Source organism: Gossypium hirsutum, chromosome A03, assembly GCF_007990345.1.
Source record: "Gossypium hirsutum isolate 1008001.06 chromosome A03, Gossypium_hirsutum_v2.1, whole genome shotgun sequence".
Classification (NCBI taxonomy): Eukaryota; Viridiplantae; Streptophyta; class Magnoliopsida; order Malvales; family Malvaceae; genus Gossypium; species Gossypium hirsutum.
The window spans coordinates 93,531,399-93,555,091 of NC_053426.1; the positions used below are offsets into that span (position 1 = coordinate 93,531,399).

At 35.3% G+C, this 23,693-nt stretch overlaps 1 protein-coding gene across 1 annotated transcript; it reads left to right on the forward strand.

The window, feature by feature from the left end:
• Window positions 1-15,269: 15,269 nt before the first annotated feature.
• LOC107886507 (probable thimet oligopeptidase) lies at window positions 15,270-23,458 on the forward strand. Its single transcript, XM_041098636.1, has 20 exons — window positions 15,270-15,686; window positions 15,780-15,901; window positions 16,016-16,179; window positions 16,425-16,515; window positions 16,763-16,942; window positions 17,523-17,603; window positions 18,105-18,185; window positions 18,972-19,064; window positions 19,775-19,855; window positions 19,941-20,103; window positions 20,341-20,461; window positions 20,550-20,622; window positions 20,777-20,884; window positions 21,041-21,138; window positions 21,213-21,258; window positions 21,572-21,668; window positions 22,350-22,423; window positions 22,522-22,626; window positions 22,807-22,887; window positions 23,036-23,458. The coding sequence occupies exons 1-20, from the start codon at window positions 15,530-15,532 to the stop codon at window positions 23,150-23,152; spliced, it is 2,133 nt and encodes a 710-aa protein (XP_040954570.1). The 5' UTR covers window positions 15,270-15,529; the 3' UTR covers window positions 23,153-23,458.
• Window positions 23,459-23,693: the final 235 nt, after the last annotated feature.

A 23,693-nucleotide genomic window follows, 5' to 3' on the forward strand; every position in this document is an offset into this window, starting at 1 on the left:
GTGTGACACACACGGCCTAAGCATCTAGGGACACTCCCGTGTTCCATACCCGTGTGAATTAAAATTTAAATTCGAACCTACAAGGGTTTTCACACGGCCTGACACACACCGTGTCTATGGCCCATGTCCCTCACACAACCATGACATGCCCATGTCCTATCCCGTGTCTAAAAACCTTGACATTCTGTTTCTGATGTCAGCATCCAATCTAGGGCACACAGCCAAGGCACACGCCCGTGTGCTAGGCCGTGTCCTTCACACGGCTGAGACACACAGTCGTGTCTCTGCTCGTGTGTTTACTACCATGCATTCTGACTTGCAAATTTTACGTACAAGGGACACATGACTGAACAGCACGCCCATGGGGATGATCGTGTGTCACACACTATCTAAACACATGCCCGTGTGTCTACCAGTATGGACAATATATAGCTATCTACCAAGTCTTTGCCACCCTGAAACATAATCTAACATTAGCCAACATAAAAAATTTTAACTTAATATGATTTCTCAACCAAGCAACCATAGTTAAAACCTATATACATTACATATATTCAACCATGCTAACAATTTCACATTCATGAGAGACTAGCTTACATTCACATAATAACTTCCAATATTAGCCATTTTTCATGGCTTTATACAAAAATGAATCAAATGCTAAAGTAAGCCAACACATTTTGCCAATTAACAATAACACAAAACTCAAAAGTCAATGTCCTATACATGCCATAATCAAAATAAATAGATCTAACTATACCAAGTGCCTCGATTGATAGTGTGGTTGATACCTCCTACGTTCGTTGATCCACAAGCTAATTAGGCGGCACTATAAGAAAATGGAAAGAACTAGGGTAAGCATAATGCTTAGTAAGTTGCATGAAAATAAATATAACGACAACTTTACCATTCATCATCATGCTCATAACACTTAAATAAGCATAAGCACAACTTACTCGTCACTATCCAACATAATTCACATAGCATATACTAAGCTCACATCTCATGCATTTCATTTAGGTACCTGTATCACTCACAACATGGTTATACTTTTCTAGTTTAACTTAAACTATATCTCTCACCGTTGAACCATTTGGAATACTATCGGATAGTCTTTAAACCTCAACATAGGGTATAATGCCGATGCCATGTCCTAGAAATGGTCTTACACTGGCTCATCCATCAAGTCGATGGCATGTCCCAGACATGGTCTTAAACTGACTATCGAAATCGAGGCCAACGCCATGTCCCAGACATGGTCTTACACTCTCTCACATATCCGTGCTGATGCAATGTCCCACACATGGTCTTACACTGACACATCTTGTAGCCGATGCATGTCCCAGACATATCTTACACTGGCGCACGAATTAGGGGTGTTCAATCGGTTAACCGACCCAAAATAACATTAACCGAATTAACTGACCCTTCAAAATTTTTAACCGTTAACCAAACCAAAATTTTGTCAAAAAAATTAACCGAACCCAAAATTTTTCGGGTAATTCGGTCGATTAACCGAATTAACCGAAAATTATATCTTTTTTTAATTTTTGGTTAAAATAAGTATAAAATTAACCGAATTAACTGTATTAATCGAATTAACAGAATTACCTAAATTACCCAAATTAACCGAATTATTTGTATAAAATTATATGTTTTTTTATTTTTATTTTTATTTTTAAATTTTTATTTTTATTTATTAAATTATTTGTAATTTTTATGATTGGGTTGGGTAATTGGGTTGGGTTGGGTACTTGGGTTTCGAACCGAATTAACCGTTAACTGAAAACTCAAAAAATTAGTAACCGACCCCCAACCGAATTAATTCAGTTAGCCGACCGATTAATCGAATTCGGTCAGTTAACTGAATTTTTTCAATTTTACTCGAATTTTGCACACACCTAGCACGAATGACCCAAATGTCATGGCCTGAATATCCAATTTGTTCCTAAGGTTCATTCTGGAGTTTTATTGTCTCTATTATCATACATGATTATTTCCACAAACAAGCAATTCATGCTGTCTCAATTCAAGCACATATAATAACGATATAGTCGCATTATTTACATACAACTTACCTCGGATTACAAAATATAGTCGACTTGCTCTGCTTAGTCCACTTGCTTCGCTTTTCCCTGGTTTAGGCTCGAATTTTGTAATTATTGATCTAAAATGATAGAAATTCATTCATCTCATCAGCATGTTACTCTAGACACTTGAAAATTCATAATTGGGCAAAATGATCGTTTTGCCCCTAGATTTTCACAAAATGACCATTTTACCTCTAGGTCCGAAAATCGATTTTTATCACATTTTCTCACTAACCAAGCCTAGATGATTAATTTTTATACTAGAACCAATCCAAAATTCTCAATATTTCACACATTTATCACCTATTTTACAACTTATGCAAAATGGTCCTTTTTAAGGTTTTCATGAGAAATCTCTTCACAAAAGTTGTTTATTTCACAACCATGATTCATTTTATTCCATAAAATTTTAGAAAACAACATGTATACTATCATGGAAAAACCCTAGACTTTCAACCATTTTGCAAAATAGTCCCCTTGTTAGAAAGCTCAAGATACAAGGATCTCAAAAGTACAAAAATATTCAAGAAAAGCCCTCAAAATCACTTACTTGTAGAGAGACTAAGTGGCTGAAATTTCAAGCTTCAAAAACTCCTCTAATGGCTGATATTTTCGATCAAGAAGAAAGGGTGGAGGAAAAAGATGGAGGATAAGCTTTTTAGTATTATTTTGTCACATATTAGGTCATCAAATACCTAACACCTTGACCATTTAATTTCTTTGTCACATGGCCGGCCAAGCCTCTCTCTAAAGGTCTATTTTCCCTTTAAAGACCCTAAATTTAAAATACATGAAAATTTAACACCCTTAACTATCAAATTAAGACTTTTGTGCGATTTAGTCCTTTTTTCGCAATTAAGCTCAGAAACACTAAAATTACTTCACCAAATTTTTCATGCACTAATATAAACATACTAAAACTCTAAAATAATAATAAAATACTTTCTTTAACCTCGAATTTATGGTCTCGAAACCAATGTTCTGACTAGGCCCAAAATCGGGCTGTTACAGATTATATGGTTAAACATAATTGTAATGGTCATTTAAGGTGCCTAAGGAAATATTGATTTTATGTGAATATACTACATGTTTAGGGATTGATTTTAGATGCTGTAATATGACTTGTTTATATACACAATGTTGATTGTAGGTTGACACCAAATTAGATGAGAAATATGGTTTGTAAAATGGCTTATTTCCGTCCACACGGACAGAAACACAGGCATGTGTCTCAGCCGTGTTGGACACACGGCTAGGTGACACGGTCGTGTGTGTAACATCCCAAAATTAGGGTTAGTCAGAATAGTGGTTTCGGGACCATAAATCTGAAGTTAAAATATTTATTTTATGATTATTATGAGGTCTAGGATATGAAAATAAGCATGTGTTAAAGTTTCATGAGGTAATTCTAAGTATAAGGTGTCCAATTGGAAATCAGGGACCAAATTAAATAAGTTGTAAAACTTGGGTTCTAGAAGTCATTTGTATGAAATTGCTTTGGGTTCTTAATTAAAAGGTCTTAAAGAGTAATTTTCCCAATTTTTAAGTTTCTGCACAAAAATGGGCTTGCATGAAAAATGTTGAAAGTTTTGTAAGGAATGACATTTTGGTCATCTGGTAATAAACTTAATAAAAAGGGAAAAATAGGCCAAAATCATGTCCATCTTCTTCTCCATGCTGCTGAAAATTGCATGCTTTCCATAGCTAGGGTTTTCATCATTTTCAAGCTCAAAAGTAAGTACTCCCTAGCCCGTTTTTAATGTTCTTCGTGTTTTTGATATCCTTGTAACATGCTCTCTCTATTTCTACTCATATTTCAAGCTAGGGTTCATGTTTAGAAAATTTACCCATACATGAGATGCTTGTGTTTTGATGATTTATGGAAGAATATGAGATGGATATGGCTAAAGGGACCAATTTGTAAAAGTTGTAAAGATGGTAGAAAATGTGAAATGAAGAAAAATGTACGCTGCCACAAGTATGAAAAATATTCGGCTAGGCTTAGGTAGCCAAAAAATTACATGCATTTCATTATACAAGCCTTAGGACTAAATTGTAAAAAGTGTGAAAGGTTATGGGCAAAATGGTTATTTTGCCCTAGGATAAGTTTTAGGCCGAAAATGAACAATGTGGGGTATTGATAATCTATTTTCACTAATATAGACCCCGAAGAACTAGTTCCGGAAGTCGACCGTGGAAAACGAAAGGTTTCGGAATAATCGAGATACGAATCCAGAACTACTATCAGGTAAGTTCGTGTAACTCAACTGGATTATATGTATAAATGTATTGATTCTATTGTTGTGTTGAATTGATTGTGTGATGTATGAATGATAAATTACATGAAATTTCTCTAAATCCCTAAATTGTTTGGAAAAAGGTAAAAATCCATTTGGATTATTGTATCCTGACAGATATGATATATTACACGAGAAATGAGATCCTGCATGTGTTGCAGAAAGGATTTAGCCCGGAAGGGTAATCCATTGATCACAGTACAGGAAGGATTTAGCCCGGACGGGTAATCTTGAAACGAACTTTTTGAGTAAATATGATGAAAAGGATTCAACCCGGATGAGTAATCCATTGATTCCGGTATAGAAAGGATTTAGCCCGGATGGGTAATCTGATTGACTAGATAAATACTGGACTGGCCACCCAGATTGGCTTTAAGAGAAATGCCCTGTTATATTGAGGATTTAGCCTGGACTGGCAATCCAACAAAGTCTTATGGTACATGGTATAATGAGAAATTAGCCTGGACTGGCAACTTCATTGCATAAATTGAGACTCGAGATGGTACCCAAAAAGGGAAACCACTGAATATAGATCAATGAAATATCCATCGAGAGATCAATGATTCAATGGACAAATGTATGTGAAAGTGTAATGAGAAGACATGAATTAGAATGTGTACTTGATATGATGAGCTCATCTATGTATTTTGGTATATTTGAGACTAACTTGATGATTGAGTGTATGTGTTAGGAAAAAGTGTCATTATAATTGATGGACGACATGACATATAATGACTGTGTATTTAAATGTCCGGTAAGTTTACTTTCTGTTATACGAACTTACTAAGCATGTTAATGCTTACCCCCTTTCTTTTTCCTGTCTTAAAGAGCTCGAGGACTCGTAAAGATCGGAAGACGATTGGAACATTGTCTATACTATCAACTTGTCTCGCTTGGTATAAGGAAACTTTCATTTTGTTAAAATAGCATGTATAGGGTTATGGTCATTTTATTATATATGTCATTTGGCTAGCCAATGAAATAACTTATAATGATAAACCTATTCCTTTGTATATGGCCATGAGACGTGGCTCATATTGATGTGGGTTGTAACCCTACTTATTTTGCATGTTTAAGTTTAAGTGTTTCATGTGATGTGTTGATGTGGTATCATGGATGGATATATGAAATAAGGCCTAATAACTTGAGAGTGGATATGGCATAAAATGGTACATGGTTATAATATGGCGTTAGTGGTAAAATGAGAAATGTGATATGATAATCCTTAATAAAAAGGATAACCTAACATGTGCTAACCAATGAGATAAGGTTAACATGCAATAGGCTTTGCCAAAATGGTTTAAGAATATATTTAGGCCATGTTAAATACCATTGAGGCTTATAAACATGTATGGATGTTTAAGGGTTACCAAAGGCTTAGTAGATAGTCTCAAAACGGTCCACACAGGTAGACACACGGGTATGTGTCTAGGCCGTGTGTGAAACACGGTTAGCCCCATGGAAGTGTTGTATGGCCATGAGTCCCCTGCACTTAAAATTTTAGGTCAGCATGCATGGTAGTAAACACATGGGCAGAGACACGGCCGTCTGTCTCAACTGTGTGGAGGACACGGTCTAGTACACAAGCGTGTGCCTTGGTCGTGTACCTCTAAATGAATGATGATGTCATAAACAGAATGTCCAGGTTTTTGCACACGGGCTGTAACACGGGTGTGTCATGGCTTTATGGGGGACACAAATGTGTGCTCGGCCGTATTAAAACCCCTGTAAGTTAGAAATGAAAAATAAATTTCAATAATTCAACATGGGTAAAGGACACGAGTGTGTCCCAAGCATACGGGTGTGTACAATGCCTCCACACAGGGGTCTGAGGCTTAAACCTAAAATTTTTTCTAGAATTTTCTTAAGTTTCCGGTTTAGCCCCGAGCTGCTTTTAACATATGTTTAGACCTCGTAGGTCCATAACAGGAACATTTTGATTTTATTCAATTGCTTTTAAATTGGAACAAAATTTTATAACTTGTATTTTTTGAATTGTCCATGTTTATGTTTGGTAACACCTCTACCTTGTCCCCGTCCCGGGTACGGGTAAGGGGTGTTACAGTGTGTCCCTAGTATCTTTTAATTATGCAAGTTAGTATGCTCACTCGGCCTAGCACACGAATGTGTGACTTGGCCTTGTGACCCAAGTCAGAGAGCTTCTAAGTTTGGACACGAGCTGGGACACGGCTGTGTACCCTTATTTCGAATGCCCACATGGCCCGTGTCTCTTGACCGTGTGAGCCACACGACCTGACGACACGGGCGTGTGTCCCCTAGACCTATGAAAAGTTTGAATATTTTCTGAAAAATTTTCTGAGTACCCGGTTTAGTCCCGACTTATTTTTAATATGTATTTTGGGCCTCGAGGACTCACACAAGGGACAATATGATGGATTTGGATTAGTTTTTTATATGAGTGCTAGATGATATGAAATGTTTATTATTTGATTTGTAAATTCCGATAATGCTTCCTATTCTGTTTTGGCGACGGATTCAGGTTAGGGGTGTTACAGAGACAACCCTCATTAAGGTTGTTTCATGATGGAATATGATTCAGCAAAGGGCCAACTTTAGGAATACAATTGTCCTTCCAACATCTCATTCTATTACCATTTCCTATAACCAGATAATATTCTCATATAGGGGGGCCAAATCTTCGAAAGAGTTTCCCAAAGAAATGAGCAATTCCCTCAATTAATATCAGTAAATATGTCTTCCTCCACCATATACTTTGACCTTAGAATATGAACCCATAAGAAATCAATATTGGTTAACATGTTATACCCCGATTTTAACATGAAGGAAATGTTTTGATCCTTTAACTACTAAATCCCCAACCCTTCAGATGCCCTGGGTTGATAAATAGACTGCCAATGAACAAGGGCCATCTTTTTACTCCCCCCAGAATGCCCCAAATGAATTGTCTGACAATGCATTCATTCTCCTCATATATACCTTGTAGGGTCATCATTATCTGCATAAAATAATTGGGAATTGTGAGGAGAACCGGCTGAGTTAACATGACTTTACCAAAAAGAGATGACTTCCTTGCATCCCACCACTAGAGTTCAGCCTTAACCTTTTCCACCATAAACCTCAAGGAACTAGTGGTGATCCTCTCATGAAAGAGTGGAAAATCTAGATATGAACCAAGATTATGGACCTTTCGGAAGCCGAAAGTCTCACATGAACGCCTTTCATAGTTTTTATCAACTCCCTTTGAAAAGTAGATTGTCGTCTTGTTAGCATTAATCTGGTGCCTAGAGAAAGCACAGAAATTTTCTAGAGTCTTCTTGATCAATATCACCTGTTTCGTGTCAGCTTTGCCAAAGATAAGCAGATCATCTGAAAAAAACATGAAAGTACAGGTGTGATATCCCGAATTACGGCCTAATCAGAATAGTGGTTTCGAGACTACAAATTCGAGATAGAAATAATTATTTTATAATTATTTTGAGGTCTATGATATGATTGCATGATTGTGTGAAACTTTCGTGAAGAAATTTTATGCATAAAGTGCTTAATTTGAAATTTGGGACTAAATTGAATAAGTTGCAAAACTTGCATTCTAGAAGTTTCTAGTATGAAATTGCTTTGAAATATTAATTAGGAGGTCTTAAATAGCAATTTGACCAATTTCTAAGTTTATGGACAAAAATTAGACATGGATGAAATTTTTGAAAGTTTAGTAAGGAAGGACATTTTGGTCATTTGGATATTAAATGAAATAAAATGGGAAAAATAACACAAAAATGATCATCTTCTCCATAATTTGCTGCTGAATTTTGCTCTCCACCATAGCTAGGGTTTCAACACTTTTAAGCCTTAATTGTAAGTGATTTCTATGCCCGTTTTTAATGTTCATAAATACATGTTAGAGTGAGAATTGGATATTGCTATAGAAAGGAAAAATGAACATAAGAAAATAGAGTGAAGTTTAATTTACGAGATTTGAGGCAAAAGTGTAAATATGTGAAACTTTAGGGGTAAAATTGTAATTTTACCAAAATATGATTTTGGGTTGATTTGAATAATATGAGTCCTAATTAGGCTATATTTGAAATGATAGAGCAAGGAAAATCGAAATTCGGGCTAAAATCGGCAAAATACCAAGTTGTGGACAAAATGGTAAAAATGACCATTTTCGCATACGAGGTAAGTTCATGTGTAAATGTAGTAACATAATTGTCATTTCAAGTAATTTAATGTTATTTATATGATATGATGATTAATATCATGAAATATTATGCTTTATGGTTATTATTGAGTAATATGCAAATTATGTGTGCTACTTGTTAAATATGAATTGCTACCGAGTATCGGTTTTGACATTTCGTAGAAGAGGGCAAAGATGTGTAATTGAGGAAAAAGCCCGTTTGAACCTTAGGAATAGATTAGGATACAAGTGACATGTCACTAGGATATTTGAGTTCCGAACTCTTTGAGTTGAGTCCGAGTTCGTGAGATGTAACTAGGCATCCGAACTCGTTGAGTTGAGTCCGAGTTCATTTATGGATGCGAACGCCTGAGCTCGTTGAGTTGAGTCCAAGTTTACTTATGGGCGGGTTACATGGTAGCTTAGCTACATAATTTCCGCAGGCTATTGAGTTTGTCTAGCTGCGGGTATGGCACTTACGTGCATGAAATTCGTGTATCCGAATTATATTCCAATTGTGTTTAACGAGTAAAATTCTAGTGAAATGGAAGAATTCTCGAGATGAAAGTGACTAGTTGGTAAGTGTTGTGGAACAGATACTTTGTACAGGTATGTACTTAACCCTCGGGTTGAGACTTCAATATAACAATAATATGGTAAGATCATGAATGAGAAATATGATATGAATGCTTTGGTGATATTATGCAAATGTGGACTTCGTATTATTGCATGGTTATGTTACTTGCTATTTTCATGTGAAATTACTAAGCATTTATGCTTACTCCCTCCCTTCCATTCCTTGTAGTTGTGACAAGCCGTCTTGGAGATCAAGACGGTCGGAGGCACGCTCACACTATCAACAGATCATCTCGGTATAGTGGCTTGCATATTTTGGGAATATGGCATGTATAGCATTATAATCCTTTTGTGTATATAATCTTATGATATGGTGAATGAGTGATGTGGAAATTCTTGTTGATGATTAGCTACTGGAATGGCTAATCAAAACTTATATTTAGTGTTATGTATGCTTAATGTATTACCTACTACATGGAAAACCATAAAATGGTGAAATTGGCTATAAAACAGTGTCATACAATAGTAGTGGCGTGAATTTGAAAAATCACTAAAAATAGTAGAAATAGAATTAGATGATGAATAAAATATTTAATTTAAGCTTAATGAATCTATTTTCATGTGGAAGAAACAAAATAGATAAAAAAAAGTTTTATTTTATGAGATATTTACGTTTTGGTGAAATAGGGCCAGAGCGATTTCTAGATCCTCTATTATGACTTTATAAATTCACCATAAATTGTGTAAAAATAATTAGGACTCACATTTTATATTTATGGATTCCTTATTGAGTCTATTTTTAATAGAAACAAACGTCATAGTCATTTGATCTCTGTACAGGAAGATATTTGATTCGTAGTGAACAAGGGTCAGAGTAGCCGAACCCTAAAATAGGGGAGACTTTAACTAATAAACTGTACTAATTGGCCTTACCAAAAATTCTAGAAAAAAATTATTAAGTAGATATCTGAGTCTAGTGTAAGGAAAAATTTACGGAATTGGATTTCGAGTTTTGTAACTCGAGATATGATTTTTTAGCGACTGTGACGCAGTTAGCCAGCTTGTCTGGAAATTCTAAAATAAATTGTTTGAGCTGTTTAATTAATGAATTAAGTCCGTTAACACCTCGTGCTTGACTCCGGCGACGGTCTCGGGTACGGGGGCGTTACAACAGGTCTTATCCTAGACAAACAAATGGGACTCCACTTACCTGTATTAATGGAAGCATGAATACACTGACGAAGCCTTTCCATGTAGAGGACAAAAAGATATGGTCATAAAGGACAACCTTGTCTAATATCCCTGGTCGGATTGAACTTCTAAGTCGGGACTTCATTCCACAAAATCTGTCTAGACTTATTCATGATAGCCGACATAATAACCTTTCTAAGGAATTCCAGAAAACCAGCCACCTGAAGTGAAGCTTTAATAAAATCCCAACGCACTCTATCATATGCCTTCTCCAAATCAATCTTGATTTCCATCCACCTCTTGTTCTTGTGTTTGCTCCTCATGGAATGTATCACCTCTTGAGCCAGAAGGATGTTATCCATGATAGTTCTCTCAGCGATGAAACCAACTTGCTTTTTTCTAATAATTCTAGGAAAAACCATTACGAAATAGTTAGCAATAATTTTCATGACCAACTTATAAAGAACTAAAATAAGACGAAATTGCATAAAACTTTCGGGATTTGGAACCTTAGGGACAAGAACAATTAATGTATTATTGAGTTCCTGGCTGGCTCTAGAAAAAAAAGCCGTGAAAACCATCACTCCTTAGTGTTTTTAAAGGAGTCATGTCGAAAAAAGCAGCCTCAATCTCTTCCGTTGAAACCTTTCTGCCTAATAACAAGTTATCACTCTGATCAAGTTTAGGAAATGAACTAGGAGGTAGATTCATCAAATTAACTGGTTGATCACCATACAAATTTTGGAAGAAAATGAGCGCCTTAGATTGAAGTTTCTCATCATCATAAATCCATTTACCTCTATCATTCTTCAAAGTAGAAATTCAATTATGTTTCCTCCTCTGAATCATACGAAAATGAAAAATTTTAGTATTGCGGTCCCTAAGGTACAACTAATCACATTGAGTTTTCTATTTCCATAGCAGCTCCTCATGATGTAGCACCCTTTTCAACTCCTCCCTAACCTTCAATTCTAATTGGCTTAAGGCATTGGAGCCCAACCTATCCATGTCCTTTTGAATCCCATCTAGTTTTTGCATAAATACCTTTTACGGGTGCTAATATGACCATAAATAGACTTATTCCACTCTTTAATATTCATGGTAAATTGGTGGATAAACTCGACCATGTTAAAATTTAAAACCCAATTATCTTTGAAAAAATTCAAAAAGTTTGGGTGCTCCACCCAATCGGCCAAAAATCTAAATGGGCACCCCCTAGATGGGTTAACCACTGACTTCAGAAAGAGGAACAATGGCCCATGGTCAGATTTAAGCCTAGGAATATGAATGACTGAACAACTAGAGAAAGCTCTAATCCAAGTGTCATTACCAATCCCCCTATCAAGCCTTTCAAAACTATCTCCCTGATGCTACGTGAAGGTTGGACCCCTAAACCCTAAATCCTACAATCATTCAATTCAAGGAACTCTCCACATAAAGGACACCTTGTTCCAATTCGTCTACCTCCTTTTTTGTCTCTAGATGAAAGTAAAGTATTAAAATCATCGATAGCTACCCAAGGAACACCTCTAGGTGCAACGATCGAACTAAGACCCTCCCTAGATTCCTCCTTTTCTATCTATCAAGACCTCTATAAACAAAGACAATGATCACAACCTGGGATTGAACCCCCTTAAAAACTTGAATGACAATGAACTGAGGTTGATTACGAATTACCTCAACTAAAACAGACTTTTTCTAGCCAACCTAAGATCTTCCGAAAAACCAACAACCTCTACTCTATGCGAATGTTGTAAACCCAAATTGGCAATGATCTTATCTGCTTTGCAACCATTTACTCTTGTATTTAGCAGACTAACAATATCGAGTTTATATTCCTTATTATATTCATGGAAAATACGGGGAGAATTTTTGCTGGCACAACCCTGACAATTCCAATAAAAAATAGATAAATCCATAAAAAAATAACATAAAGAGAATTTAAACCAATCTTACTGCTTAGGAAGCCCGGCTTCCTCCAACTACTTTCCATCAAAGGTTGAGGAGTCTTTGTCTACCTCATTGCTAAATTGAGTGCTAATTAACTCGATCATAAAGTTTAGAGAATCTGGCAAGGATACTCGAGCGGTTTTGGCTTGTTAAATCGATCCCCACGATCTCTAATGGTTTGATTAAGCTTATGTCCAATACGAACTGAGCCACCTTTATCACCACAGTTTTTAATTCCAACATTACCTTTGCCTCATTCAATAGTAACATTAACGCTCGAGGACATGCTTTTATTTGGGTTAGAGTTCTCTTTGATAGTAACCGTCGAATATTTCTCCGGATCAAAGACTGTACTATTCAATGGAACATCTACACTACCCATGCCTTCAAAAGTGAAGTTAAAATGTGAGACATTTACAAAGGATTTAGCTGGAAATACTGAAAAAATTAAAAGAGTTTGTTTCCATATCACCCTTATACAATCTAGCCTCTTCATCTTTAAATTCAAGATCCAAAAATCCATTGGTCAAATTATCCTAGACCGAACCTACAGATCCAAAGAAAAGATTAGAGTTAGAACTTGCTATACCTATGTTTACACAAACCTCATTAACGCGACCAAGCCTAACATACTGCATAAGCCTCTTATCCATCTTTTTAGCTCAAGCCCCACTAGATATGCGGCCCAATTCTGTGTTCCCCTTGCTACCAGGTCCAACTTACCTATCAGGCCCCAAATGGGTTTCAAGGCCTTCATTCATCCTACGACCTGCACCTATGCCAAAACCCAACTCCACATTGGTCTTCTCATTAACTCTAGCCCTAGCCCTACTACCCATCATTTTTCTATTTTCCTTTTTAATGGTCGTTTCACCCAAGAGACAGTACCATTCTCTTCATTATTACCTTTTATCTTTCCTGCCGCACTTAGCATTATGAACCTTGAACCCTCGCAATTATTCCCTGATTTCACCTGATCTTTTTCCTGTGAATTTCTTTGTCTATGCTAAGATTTCCTCTCCACCATCATCCACGGCCCATTTGCCCTTTCGATCACTCCTTCTACTCCAACCCCAGTCTCACATTGGTACACGACCTCCTACTCCTTTCCTTTTCCCCGTGTCAGATCTACAAAATGGGCATAACTCTTACATATGTCCGCACTTACCATAAGAAAAGCAAATTGTTGGAAGTCCTTCATACTCCACTAGTTGGACTTCGCTGTTAACCTTTACTTGAGAAATCAGTGGTTTGTCGAGAATTATTAAAACTACCATTTGGGCAAAACGGCCTCTTATTTTTCTATTTGTCTGAAAATCAAGTTTTTCCATTGTTCCAATCATACCCCTAATAGCTTCAAGGATTTTCTTTTTGTACATAAGCCCCGGAAGACCCGGTAACCTTATCCAAGCCATCACCACGCTCGAGTATGGTTGCGACAGACTAAAATCCTTAGCCTATGGTTATACAGTTAGGTACTGACTATAGATAATCCAAGGTATCTGAGTCAACACCCGATCATAATCTTTAGTGGTCTGAAACTTAACCAAAAAATATTTGTTTTCTATATCCATTAGGTGGAATGATTTTACTAGTTTCCAAAGACTGCTAATCCGATTATGAAGAGCGGCATAGCTTATACTCCGGCCCAAAAGCTTCAGGACAATGGTCATTTCCACCTCCTTGAATAAAATTTGTTTAATACGATCTAAAAATTCTATTGTTGGGATCCTGTTTACCATAGATATTCTCACATCTCCTTCCAACAATTCAAATCACCTTTACTTTCACCGTTAGATCTATCACTTGCCTTACCAGAAATGGCTGAACCTCCTTCTAAAAGCTTGTCCTTCTAAGACAGAGTCGGAGTTAGATCTAGGTCCACAACCAAAACAGCTGCCACTTTACTAGATCCTTTTTTAAACCTCACTTTCTTAGTGTTCTGATCATCAGAAAACCGAGATTCATCATTGCCTCCATCATAGATGCGTTGCATTGAAATATATTATATAAGTCTTCATCAAATCAACTTTAAAACATAAATTAAACACTAAAAAATTAACTTTGTTATCTTCAAGTATTGAATTATATAACTTTTGTCAAATAAATGTACCACAATGGACTAACAAATAAGACATGTAAAACAAAATGTCAAAAGCCTTTAAAAAATTATTATTGTGACCTTACAAATCTATATATTTTTTACTTTTTACATAATTAAATTTACAAATATGTATTTTTTTTGTAATCAGATTAAATAAAAGTACATATACGAAATACCAAAAGTTACGAAGGGAATAGTGAGGGAGTTATTACATATTTTAAGCATAATGATTTATTTGACCCTTTAACTTTACAAAAAAAAAAGGCTCTCCATTTAGTTTTATGTTTATTTTAGCGATTAAACTTGCATCATTGTGTATGCCATATCATTAATTAATGAATTTTTAAATATACAAAAAAATATTTAATTTTTATAAATTTTAATTTTTTTAAAATTGTTTTTATTATGCCATATCATTAATTAATGAATTTTTAAATATATAAAAAATATTTAATTTTTATAAATTTTAATTTTTTTAAAATTATTTTAAATTTTTAAAAAAAATTTAAAAATTAATTAATTGCTATAATGATATTCACATGAAATGTCATGTCAACAAAGTTAACAAAAGATAATTTTTTTATCCATTTTGAGTGGTTTGACAAATAAAAAAGTTTAAAAACTAAAAACGAAAAAACAATTAAATAAAAATGTTAAAATTATTATTTTTGTAAAATTAGAGGACGGAAATAAGTTATTAAACGCAATAGCTTTATAATTTTTGCCCATAATTAAATGGTCAGGACCGGGTTTATATCCTATAAGGCTAAGCTTGTTTTAAACTCGTATAGTTCCCCAAATCAGATGCAATCTGACAAGATCTAGGGCCACAAATTCTGTAGAGGGGCCGGCCTTTTTCGTGAAACATAACGATCGAAAACGATAGATCTACGGTTCTATCAAGACTCGCATTTCATTTTGTAGCAATTTAAAAAAATCGAAAGCGATAATCTCTCCTCATTGCGCGGTTCCGATTTAAAGAACTAAAAAAATTCGAAAATCTCAATTTTGTATTTCCGTTTTAATTTCATCAATTTCTTTATTTTGTTTCCGCTCCCTGAATGACGGGAAATTTCCCTCCCAATCTAGCATCTCCTTAGTTGGTGTTTGGCTCCAAAGAAAATTAAACGAAACAGCCAAGGGGAAAAAAATTCAAGAGGCAATGGAAAGTGAAGGGAACAGTGAGAAAAAACTGAGCAGCAGCAAACTGAAGAAAGGAAGTAACATCATACCACTCACCGGAGCTGCCGCTCTTCTCACACTCGCTGTTAGTCTTGCTATCACCGCTATCAACAAACGGCGAAACTCCAAGAGAAAAGGTCATTTCCTTTTTCTTTTTCTCAATTTATCTTTTACTTGCTTGTTTCTCGTTTACAAATAGTAATTAAAGGATATATATATATTTATCTTAGACCTTCCGGGATGTAATTTCCGAGTTAATTTGTCGGCGAGTGAGATTCTAAAATTAGCTGACCGAATCATAGCAAAATCAAAGGAAGTTCATGACGCCGTTGCTTCAGTACCGCTTGATAAGGTTTTCATAGTTTCAGTATCTTCAATTTTTCCCTCTATGCTCTTTTTGACTATTTTTACATTTATAAGAATTCGAAATTCATATATGTTTATCACTTTTTTTAAAAACGGTCAGGTTACGTATAAGAATGTTATATCACCGCTGGCGGAATTGGAGGCTCAACAGTTTCCATTGGTGCAATCATGTGTGGTTCCTAAGTTGGTCTCTACTTCAGATAAAGTGCGTAAAGCTAGCGCTGAAGCCGAGAAGAAAATAGATGCCCATATCTGTTCCTGCAGGTTTAGTTCACTTGTTTATGACTTATATCAGAATCAAGTTATAACATTATATTTTTAGATTGTTTCATCAAGTTGGTAATGCTCTTTTTGAACCTAAACTATTTTTGTAATTAAGCCTAGTATGCCTTTGTAAGTAGTTGTAGATATGGGAACTCTAGTAGTTGTATATATGAAAATTCTACTGTTCAGTTGTTTACCGAGAATCAAATCTAACATTTTTACTGTTTAATTGGGGCGCTGATCAGTAAACGCGAAGATGTATACTGTGTTGTCAAAGCTTTTGCTGCAAAAGGGGAGTGGATGGGCCCAGAAGCAAGACACTATGTTCATTGCTTGGTAAGGGAAATATTTCCGCTTTCTCATGTTTGTTACCCATCTTATGACATGGGATTTTCAAATACTGTTGGCTACAAAGTAAAATGGTAAAGTAAGTTTTATACTGAAAGAACGGCCAGACGAGGTTATATATTGTAATGTACCATGCTCAAGAGCACAAATGTTTCATTGTTTTGAATCTTCTTAAAATTTAGTTACAAGTTTAGTTGTTCAGTCATAGTGTTGACTCCTTTCTGACCAGTGACAGGTGAAAGAATTTGAACGGAATGGATTAAATCTTACAGCAACAAAAAGAGAAGAAGTGCAACGCTTGAAAGCTCAAATTGATGAGCTCAGCTTTCAATATGTTCAGAATTTGAATGATGATAGCACTTCTGTTTTGTTCCATGAGAATGAGCTAGCCGGACTACCAGCAGAGTTTCTCAAGGTTCTACATTTTCTATATTTAATTTCCTCTCCTGTGCTCACTTTATTAGTTTATATATGGAAAATTTGGACTCTACATTTGTCTCATTTGAACAAAAAGTTCTGTTCTCAATTAGTTTTCTACATTTGATTTTTTGCTGGTCTGCTGGTCATAGATTTCCTCTGATGGTAAATTAATTACATACCCTTTTTATTTCATGCTTAAGTTGTTGAACTTCAACATTCTGCAGAAATGATGGTTAACTGATCACATGAATCAATTACATTTGTAAATAATTTCAGTTTTGATATTTGGCAGTGCATGTTGGGGATATAAAATAGAATATGCCTAAATGATGATTTCAAATATCTAAAGTGAAAATTGCATAATCTAATGCTTTTGTACTGCATCGTAGAAGCATCAGAGAAGCCCAAAGAGCAAGTATCTACCATTTTGGAAATTGACCTATTCATAAATATTGCTGCTATTCCTTACCCGAAAGAGACTATGAATTCAAAATTTTAATACCTTATGATAGAGTTTTTTGAATGACTCAGTTTATAATATAGTAATGAATTTTGTTTCACTGTTTCTTTTGCAGACTTTAGAAAAAGCAGAGAATGGGATGTTCAGAGTCACATTGAAAAGTCATCATGTTGCAGCAGTGTTGGAGCTATGCAAGGTATGATTATTGAAGTTGATTAATATTCAGCTGGCAAGAGGCAATATGTTGATAATGGCTGTGCCCTTGCTGTTTGGAAAAAGTTTTTGCACAAATTGACAAGGTGAATTAATATTACAATATTTTCAGAGATCGATTACGTACTTGAATTGCAGAATTGTTAAGGAGTCCTGATTAATTTTCTTATGTACTGGCTTTTAAAATATTTCTGATATTGCAAGAATAGCATGACAATGAAATCCAGCATATTTTCAATTAAGTGGACATTACCACTGCCACAGTTAATATTTGACAAATGCATGGCCTTGCATGTTGATATCATGCAACATCAACTCAACCTTTTCTGAAAGTTAAGATCAACTTGATCCCATAATTGTCACTATGGCTTTAGACTTGAAATCTAATGAAGTTTTTTATTTGTATTACTTCAGTATTGTCTGAACACTGAAATATGAGAATGACTATTGTGGAGTTTCCTATTTACATTCTGAGCCTTTGCAGATAGGAAAGACAAGAAGGTTAGTAGCTATGGCATATGGAAAGAGATGTGGAAAAGCCAATCTCTCTGTCTTGGAAGATTTGGTATATATTTCATTCTCCCTTGGGACCCTCCTCTATGTTTCTTTAAGATGATGTTTACTTGGAATGAAATGATGGTCCAAATCCAGACCAGGGGCTGCATTTTCATTGACGCCCTTTTACTTTGTTGGTCTGACATTACTAGTATTTTGTATTGGCATAAGCTACTAAATCTCCTTTCAGTGTATCATTTTGACATTTAGGTCTTTAAAACCCCCTCTAACTAGGCGGGCGGCGGTTTTATTACACTATCAATTTGTATATTTATTGTCTTCCATTCATTTTAGTTTTGCAATTTATGCCACATTAGAGGCAATACTGTCTTCAAGGTGATGCTATGGAAGTTAAAGCTCCAGGCTTTCACCTTGTAGGTGGCAGGGTAGGAATTAGGATTTATGGGATGGGAGAGGGTACCTACCATTGTGTAGCCCAATCTCATTTTACCAGGAAAAGTGGGAAAAGTGTAGGATGAACATATTGACATGGGAGTTTCTATGATTTAAGTTTTTATTAAGAATATCATATTTACCATAATACCATGTTGGTAGCACCTAAAACTTATAAATTAAAATGTAATGGCTGTTCTAGTAAGTGGTGACAAATTCTTGGTTTTCAACAGTTTTAACTTATCAGCAACTTTAGGATAGTTATATTAATTCATTCATTCTTTCTTGAGTGCCTATTGCTGCAATGTCCCTAGATGTGGACCCCAATACGAAGTTTCATTATAGCCTTTAGTTTGCATTGAGTATAAAAGACCAATAAGTTAACTTTTCTTTTGTGATATAGGTTCAAGCTCGTCACAAATTTGCTCGATTACTTGGCTATTCAAACTATGCAGAATATGCTTTGAATCCTAGAATGGCTAAGACGCCCTCGAAGGTCTGATTTATTTTCTGGGAATATTTGTTGTTTATTTGCTGCATGAATAATATATGTAATTTCCATGTCTTTCAGCTTTGACCTTAATGTTTTAAAAAAATAAAAGTAAATAGTTCATTTTATAATGAATTTTAGTAATCTGACTGAAATCTTGCCATGTCTCTTCCTCTTCCTCTCCCTCTCCCTCTCTCTTCCTTTTCATTTTTTAACCACAACAAACTTTTTGTTGGCCTAGTCTAGTTAGATCTCTTTTTTGTTGACATGGTTAATCCAAATGCAATGTTTCCTCTTGAAATTTAATCTGAATTTTGCTGGCTACCTCCTCGCCTTTCATCTGTCCTAAGGAATGTGCTGGTTTATACAATGACGCCTGAAATGATTATTATCTTAATGATTCATTTCCTGAGTGATATGACCAAACCATGCAAAACTAGCTTTACATAGCAGAAAATCATGATGTTGTGACATTTTAAATAGATGACATTAGGAAACATAGAAAAGAATGAAGTTTTGGATTGTGCTTTTTGGAATATAGCAATCTTATAAAACACTGTTATGAAGAATTTTGGATTGTGCTTTATGGAATATAGCATTCTTATAAAACACTGTTATGAAGTTTATTTTAAAGATGCATCTAGGTTTTGTATTACTTTTCAATGCTTCGTTAATGAATGTAATATTTGCTTCTTAGGAATTTGTGAATGTGTCAGGTGCTGGAATTCTTAGAGGACATTTCTTCCAGTTTATCGGACTTAGCCAATAAAGAGCTGGCTATGTTGAAAGAGTTAAAGGTCAGAACATAATCTCCATATGCTGATTCCTTTTATTTTTTTTCCCCTTCAAAGAAATGTTTTATTTGCTTTGTTTTGTCATCAGAAGCAAGATGAAGGAGAGCTTCCATTTGGAGTTGAAGATCTCCTGTACTATGTAAAGAAGGTTGAGCAACAGGAATTTGATCTGGACCTTGGAGCTCTGAAACAGTACTTTCCTGTCAATTTGGTTTTATCTGGAATTTTCAAAATATTTCAGGATCTGTTTGGTAAGTCATTACATGCACATATATGGCTTATGCAGGCTGCATGTGGATGAGTGGTCGTAGGATTCCCGTTGCAGTGATGCAGCAAAATGGCACTGGAACCCTGAGTGTCCAGTGACGAAAATGACTGCATCAGTGTGGTGGAAATCCTACCCAACTCCATTCAAATGAATTCATAGTCAAGGAAAATGCTTATCTCTATGTCTTGTATGTATCATACACGCTGTCCTTTCCCTGCAGGTTTAAGGTTTGAGGAAATTGCAGATGCTGATGCCTGGCACAGTGATATTCGAATGTTTTCTGTTTTTGACTTGAGTTCTGGTGAACTTTTGGGTTATTTCTACCTCGACATGTACACGAGGTTCACATATTACTTTGAGTTTTCTTCTTTATTTTTCTCTGCTTTGCTTGCTCTAGTTAGAGAAAATTGGGCTATCATTGTGGAACAGGGAAGGGAAATATGGTCAGACTTGTGTGGTTGCTCTTCAAAATGGCTCAGTAGCATTCAATGGTGCACGACAGGTGATTGATATAACATAATGATCATGCTTAATATTTATACTATTTTATCTTAGCATCTTCTTTGAGCACCTGAGTAGAATAAATTTGCTTAAATGTTACTAAGATATGCTCTGCTCTTAAAAATCAGTGACTCATATTAGTTATTCTGTCCCAGGTTCCACTGGCATTGCTAATTTCTCAATTGCAGACCGACATTGGTGGCATTCCGAGTTTGCTAAGATTCACGGAAGTGGTCAGTCTTTTGCATGAGTTTGGCCATGTGGTATGTTCAACCCTAAATTATTTTCTTGGCTTTATCATTTATGATTGGGGCATTACATTGGCTCATAATAATGTTTTTGTAGTAGAAAGTATATTGTTATTTTAGTTCGATGTTTTAGGAAGATAATATGGATTTCACTCTCTATGGGGGATATAGGTCCAACATCTATGCAACCGTGCATCGTTTGCTAGATTTTCTGGGTTGCGTGTTGATCCTGACTTTGTGGAGATCCCTGCTAAGGTTCTTGAAAATTGGTAGGTTGTAGATCCTACTATTTCTTTTTCCTTTGGACTTACTAGACTCCTTGATAATGGTTTTTTACATATAGGTGCTATGAGAGCTTCTCATTGAAGTTAATATCTGGTTTCCATCAGGTATTCATTTTGACAGATTCTGCATATGCATACTTTCTACATATGTATTTGTGCATCTGTATGTCTTACTGCCAGATATTCATTTGTATATGGATTGGCTGGAGCTTGGTTCTGTATTTTGGGGTGTTCATCTATGTGTTTTATGCAATTATATTCTGGGTGGATTGAGAAAGGAATGTTGTGGCTTTTGAAGACATGGTGCACAGTCTCTCTGGGGCCTTTTTTTTGTTTTTTGAGATGGGTGGATGGTGTTTTAAATATCTAAAAGGCAACTAATTACTTGAAATTATCTCTGTGATATGATCATTTTCAGGATATTACAATGCCCATTGAGGATGAAATATGTAAATCACTTAAAAAATGGCGTTATTCCTTTTCGGCTCTTAAATTGAAGCAAGAAGTTCTTTATTGTAAGCCTCTTTCTTCGTCATCAATCAAGAAATTTCAATTTTACTGAAATCTGTTGAGACCTTGATACTCAAAAATCTGTTATTATCTGTTAGTCATTTCATTTCCCATTTGGTAAGTTTTTGGAATTAGATCCAGGTATGTGATGTCTTTCTCTTTAAGTTTAACCAGAATTGACAGTTCTACAGTTCGATAAACATGAAGAAAACTTTAAGAGGCGAGAGCATTTCCAAATTCAATAGGGTATTTATTGCGACTTAGGATCATATGAGTTATTAGAATTCATAATAAGAATAGTCAGTACTTTATCGTGGTTTCTTTTTGTTCTAGGTAGCATGAGTATTACGCCCAGGCATGTTGGGCAATTGTTCTTCATGGTTTTTGGTTCTTGCCCACACTGCTTACTTCGGCATGATTATAAATGCTTCGTGCCTTTTATTGCAACATAAACAAGTTTGCTTCCATTTTGAGTTAGGAATGTGTATTTTGGTGCTTTATATTGATCGGTTAAATATCTTGAGTGAAGCTGTCTTTATATGGAGTCGAGATCGAGGAATTTAGTTTACAAGAAAAAGGCACTTTCTTAATTTAGCACCTCAACATAGATGGACTGTTTTCTGCTGTAATTCAAAATTCTATGCCTCTCTCTTCAGATAAGCTCTAAAGATATTTTTGGCTGCCAGGTCTTTTTGATCAAATTATACATTCTGCTGAAAATGTTGACATTTTTGAGTTATTCAAACATCTTCATCCAAAGGTAAGTAAAATTTCCCGTTCTTGCTTCGTACTTTGTGCTTTTAGGAGGAGAGCAATTACATCATTCTGTTTTTCCCCTCCGTCTTTTGGCCTTTGTAGGTAATGTTGGGATTGCCAATGTTAGAAGGAACTAATCCAGCTTCATGCTTCCCACGTTGTGCTATCGGTTATGAAGCTGCTTGTTACAGCCGTATTTGGAGTGAGGTTTGTTTGTCTCAACCCTATCGTTCTTGCATGCTTTTATTTTATTGTCTAGATAAGATTTGTAGATTACAGTAAACTTTATGGGGTCTGCAGTATAATTGTTAGTATTTATCATGGATGATCTCTTTCTGAGTGATTTGTACACCTTACAACTACCATTTCTATGCTTCAAATGTATAGGTATTTGCAGCTGATATTTTTACGTCAAAGTTTCGAGATGGGCTTCTGAACCAGCATGTTGGTATGCAGTTTAGGACCAAGGTACTAACTACCTTATATGTCACCATGCTGTTTATTGTTTTTGAAACTTTCCCATTTCTTCGTTTCCAAGCCGTTACAGAAATATTGAAATCTAAGTCTCATTTCTATCATGTACGTGGTCATATGTTAGTATTTGACTTCTTGGTAGGTATTGGCACCTGGAGGAGCTAAGGATCCAATTGAAATCCTGTCTGATTTTCTTGGAAGAGAACCATCAATTCAGACATTTATCGACAACAAAATTGAATGCAGTTTGTGGCACTGAAAGTTTTGGGTAATTCATCTTGATACCTCGTCCTTTTACACTGCAAGATAGGAATCCGCATAGAGCTATCTTGGCCTAGTTATGATCAGCATTTCTTCTGCTTGTACATAAAAAGTTGTGTTGTTTTGGTTGAAAATGATGAGCAGTTTGAATTCAGTGCGTGGGTGGGTGATGTTGTAGGAATGTTGTGGTGTTCAGCACTCTTTTCGATTAAAAGGATTTGATTATATATACATTAGTTTTAAGTTGCGGTGAATGATATATTATAGTTTATGTTTTAAATAATAAAAACAGTTTTTTGAATCACTTCATATTACAATAATCCTATTTTATTTTTAATTTAAGAAGTAAAAATCCTATCAATTCAAAGATTATATATTGAAATAATTAATTGAGCAGAATAAGAAATAAAAATTTTGCCGTATAACAATGACACATCCAAATACTACACTTTATTTGATGTTTGTAGGAGTTAATAAGGGTATTTTAATGAGTACAAAAAATTAATAAGGATAATTTAGATATTAGAAAGTTATTTAGA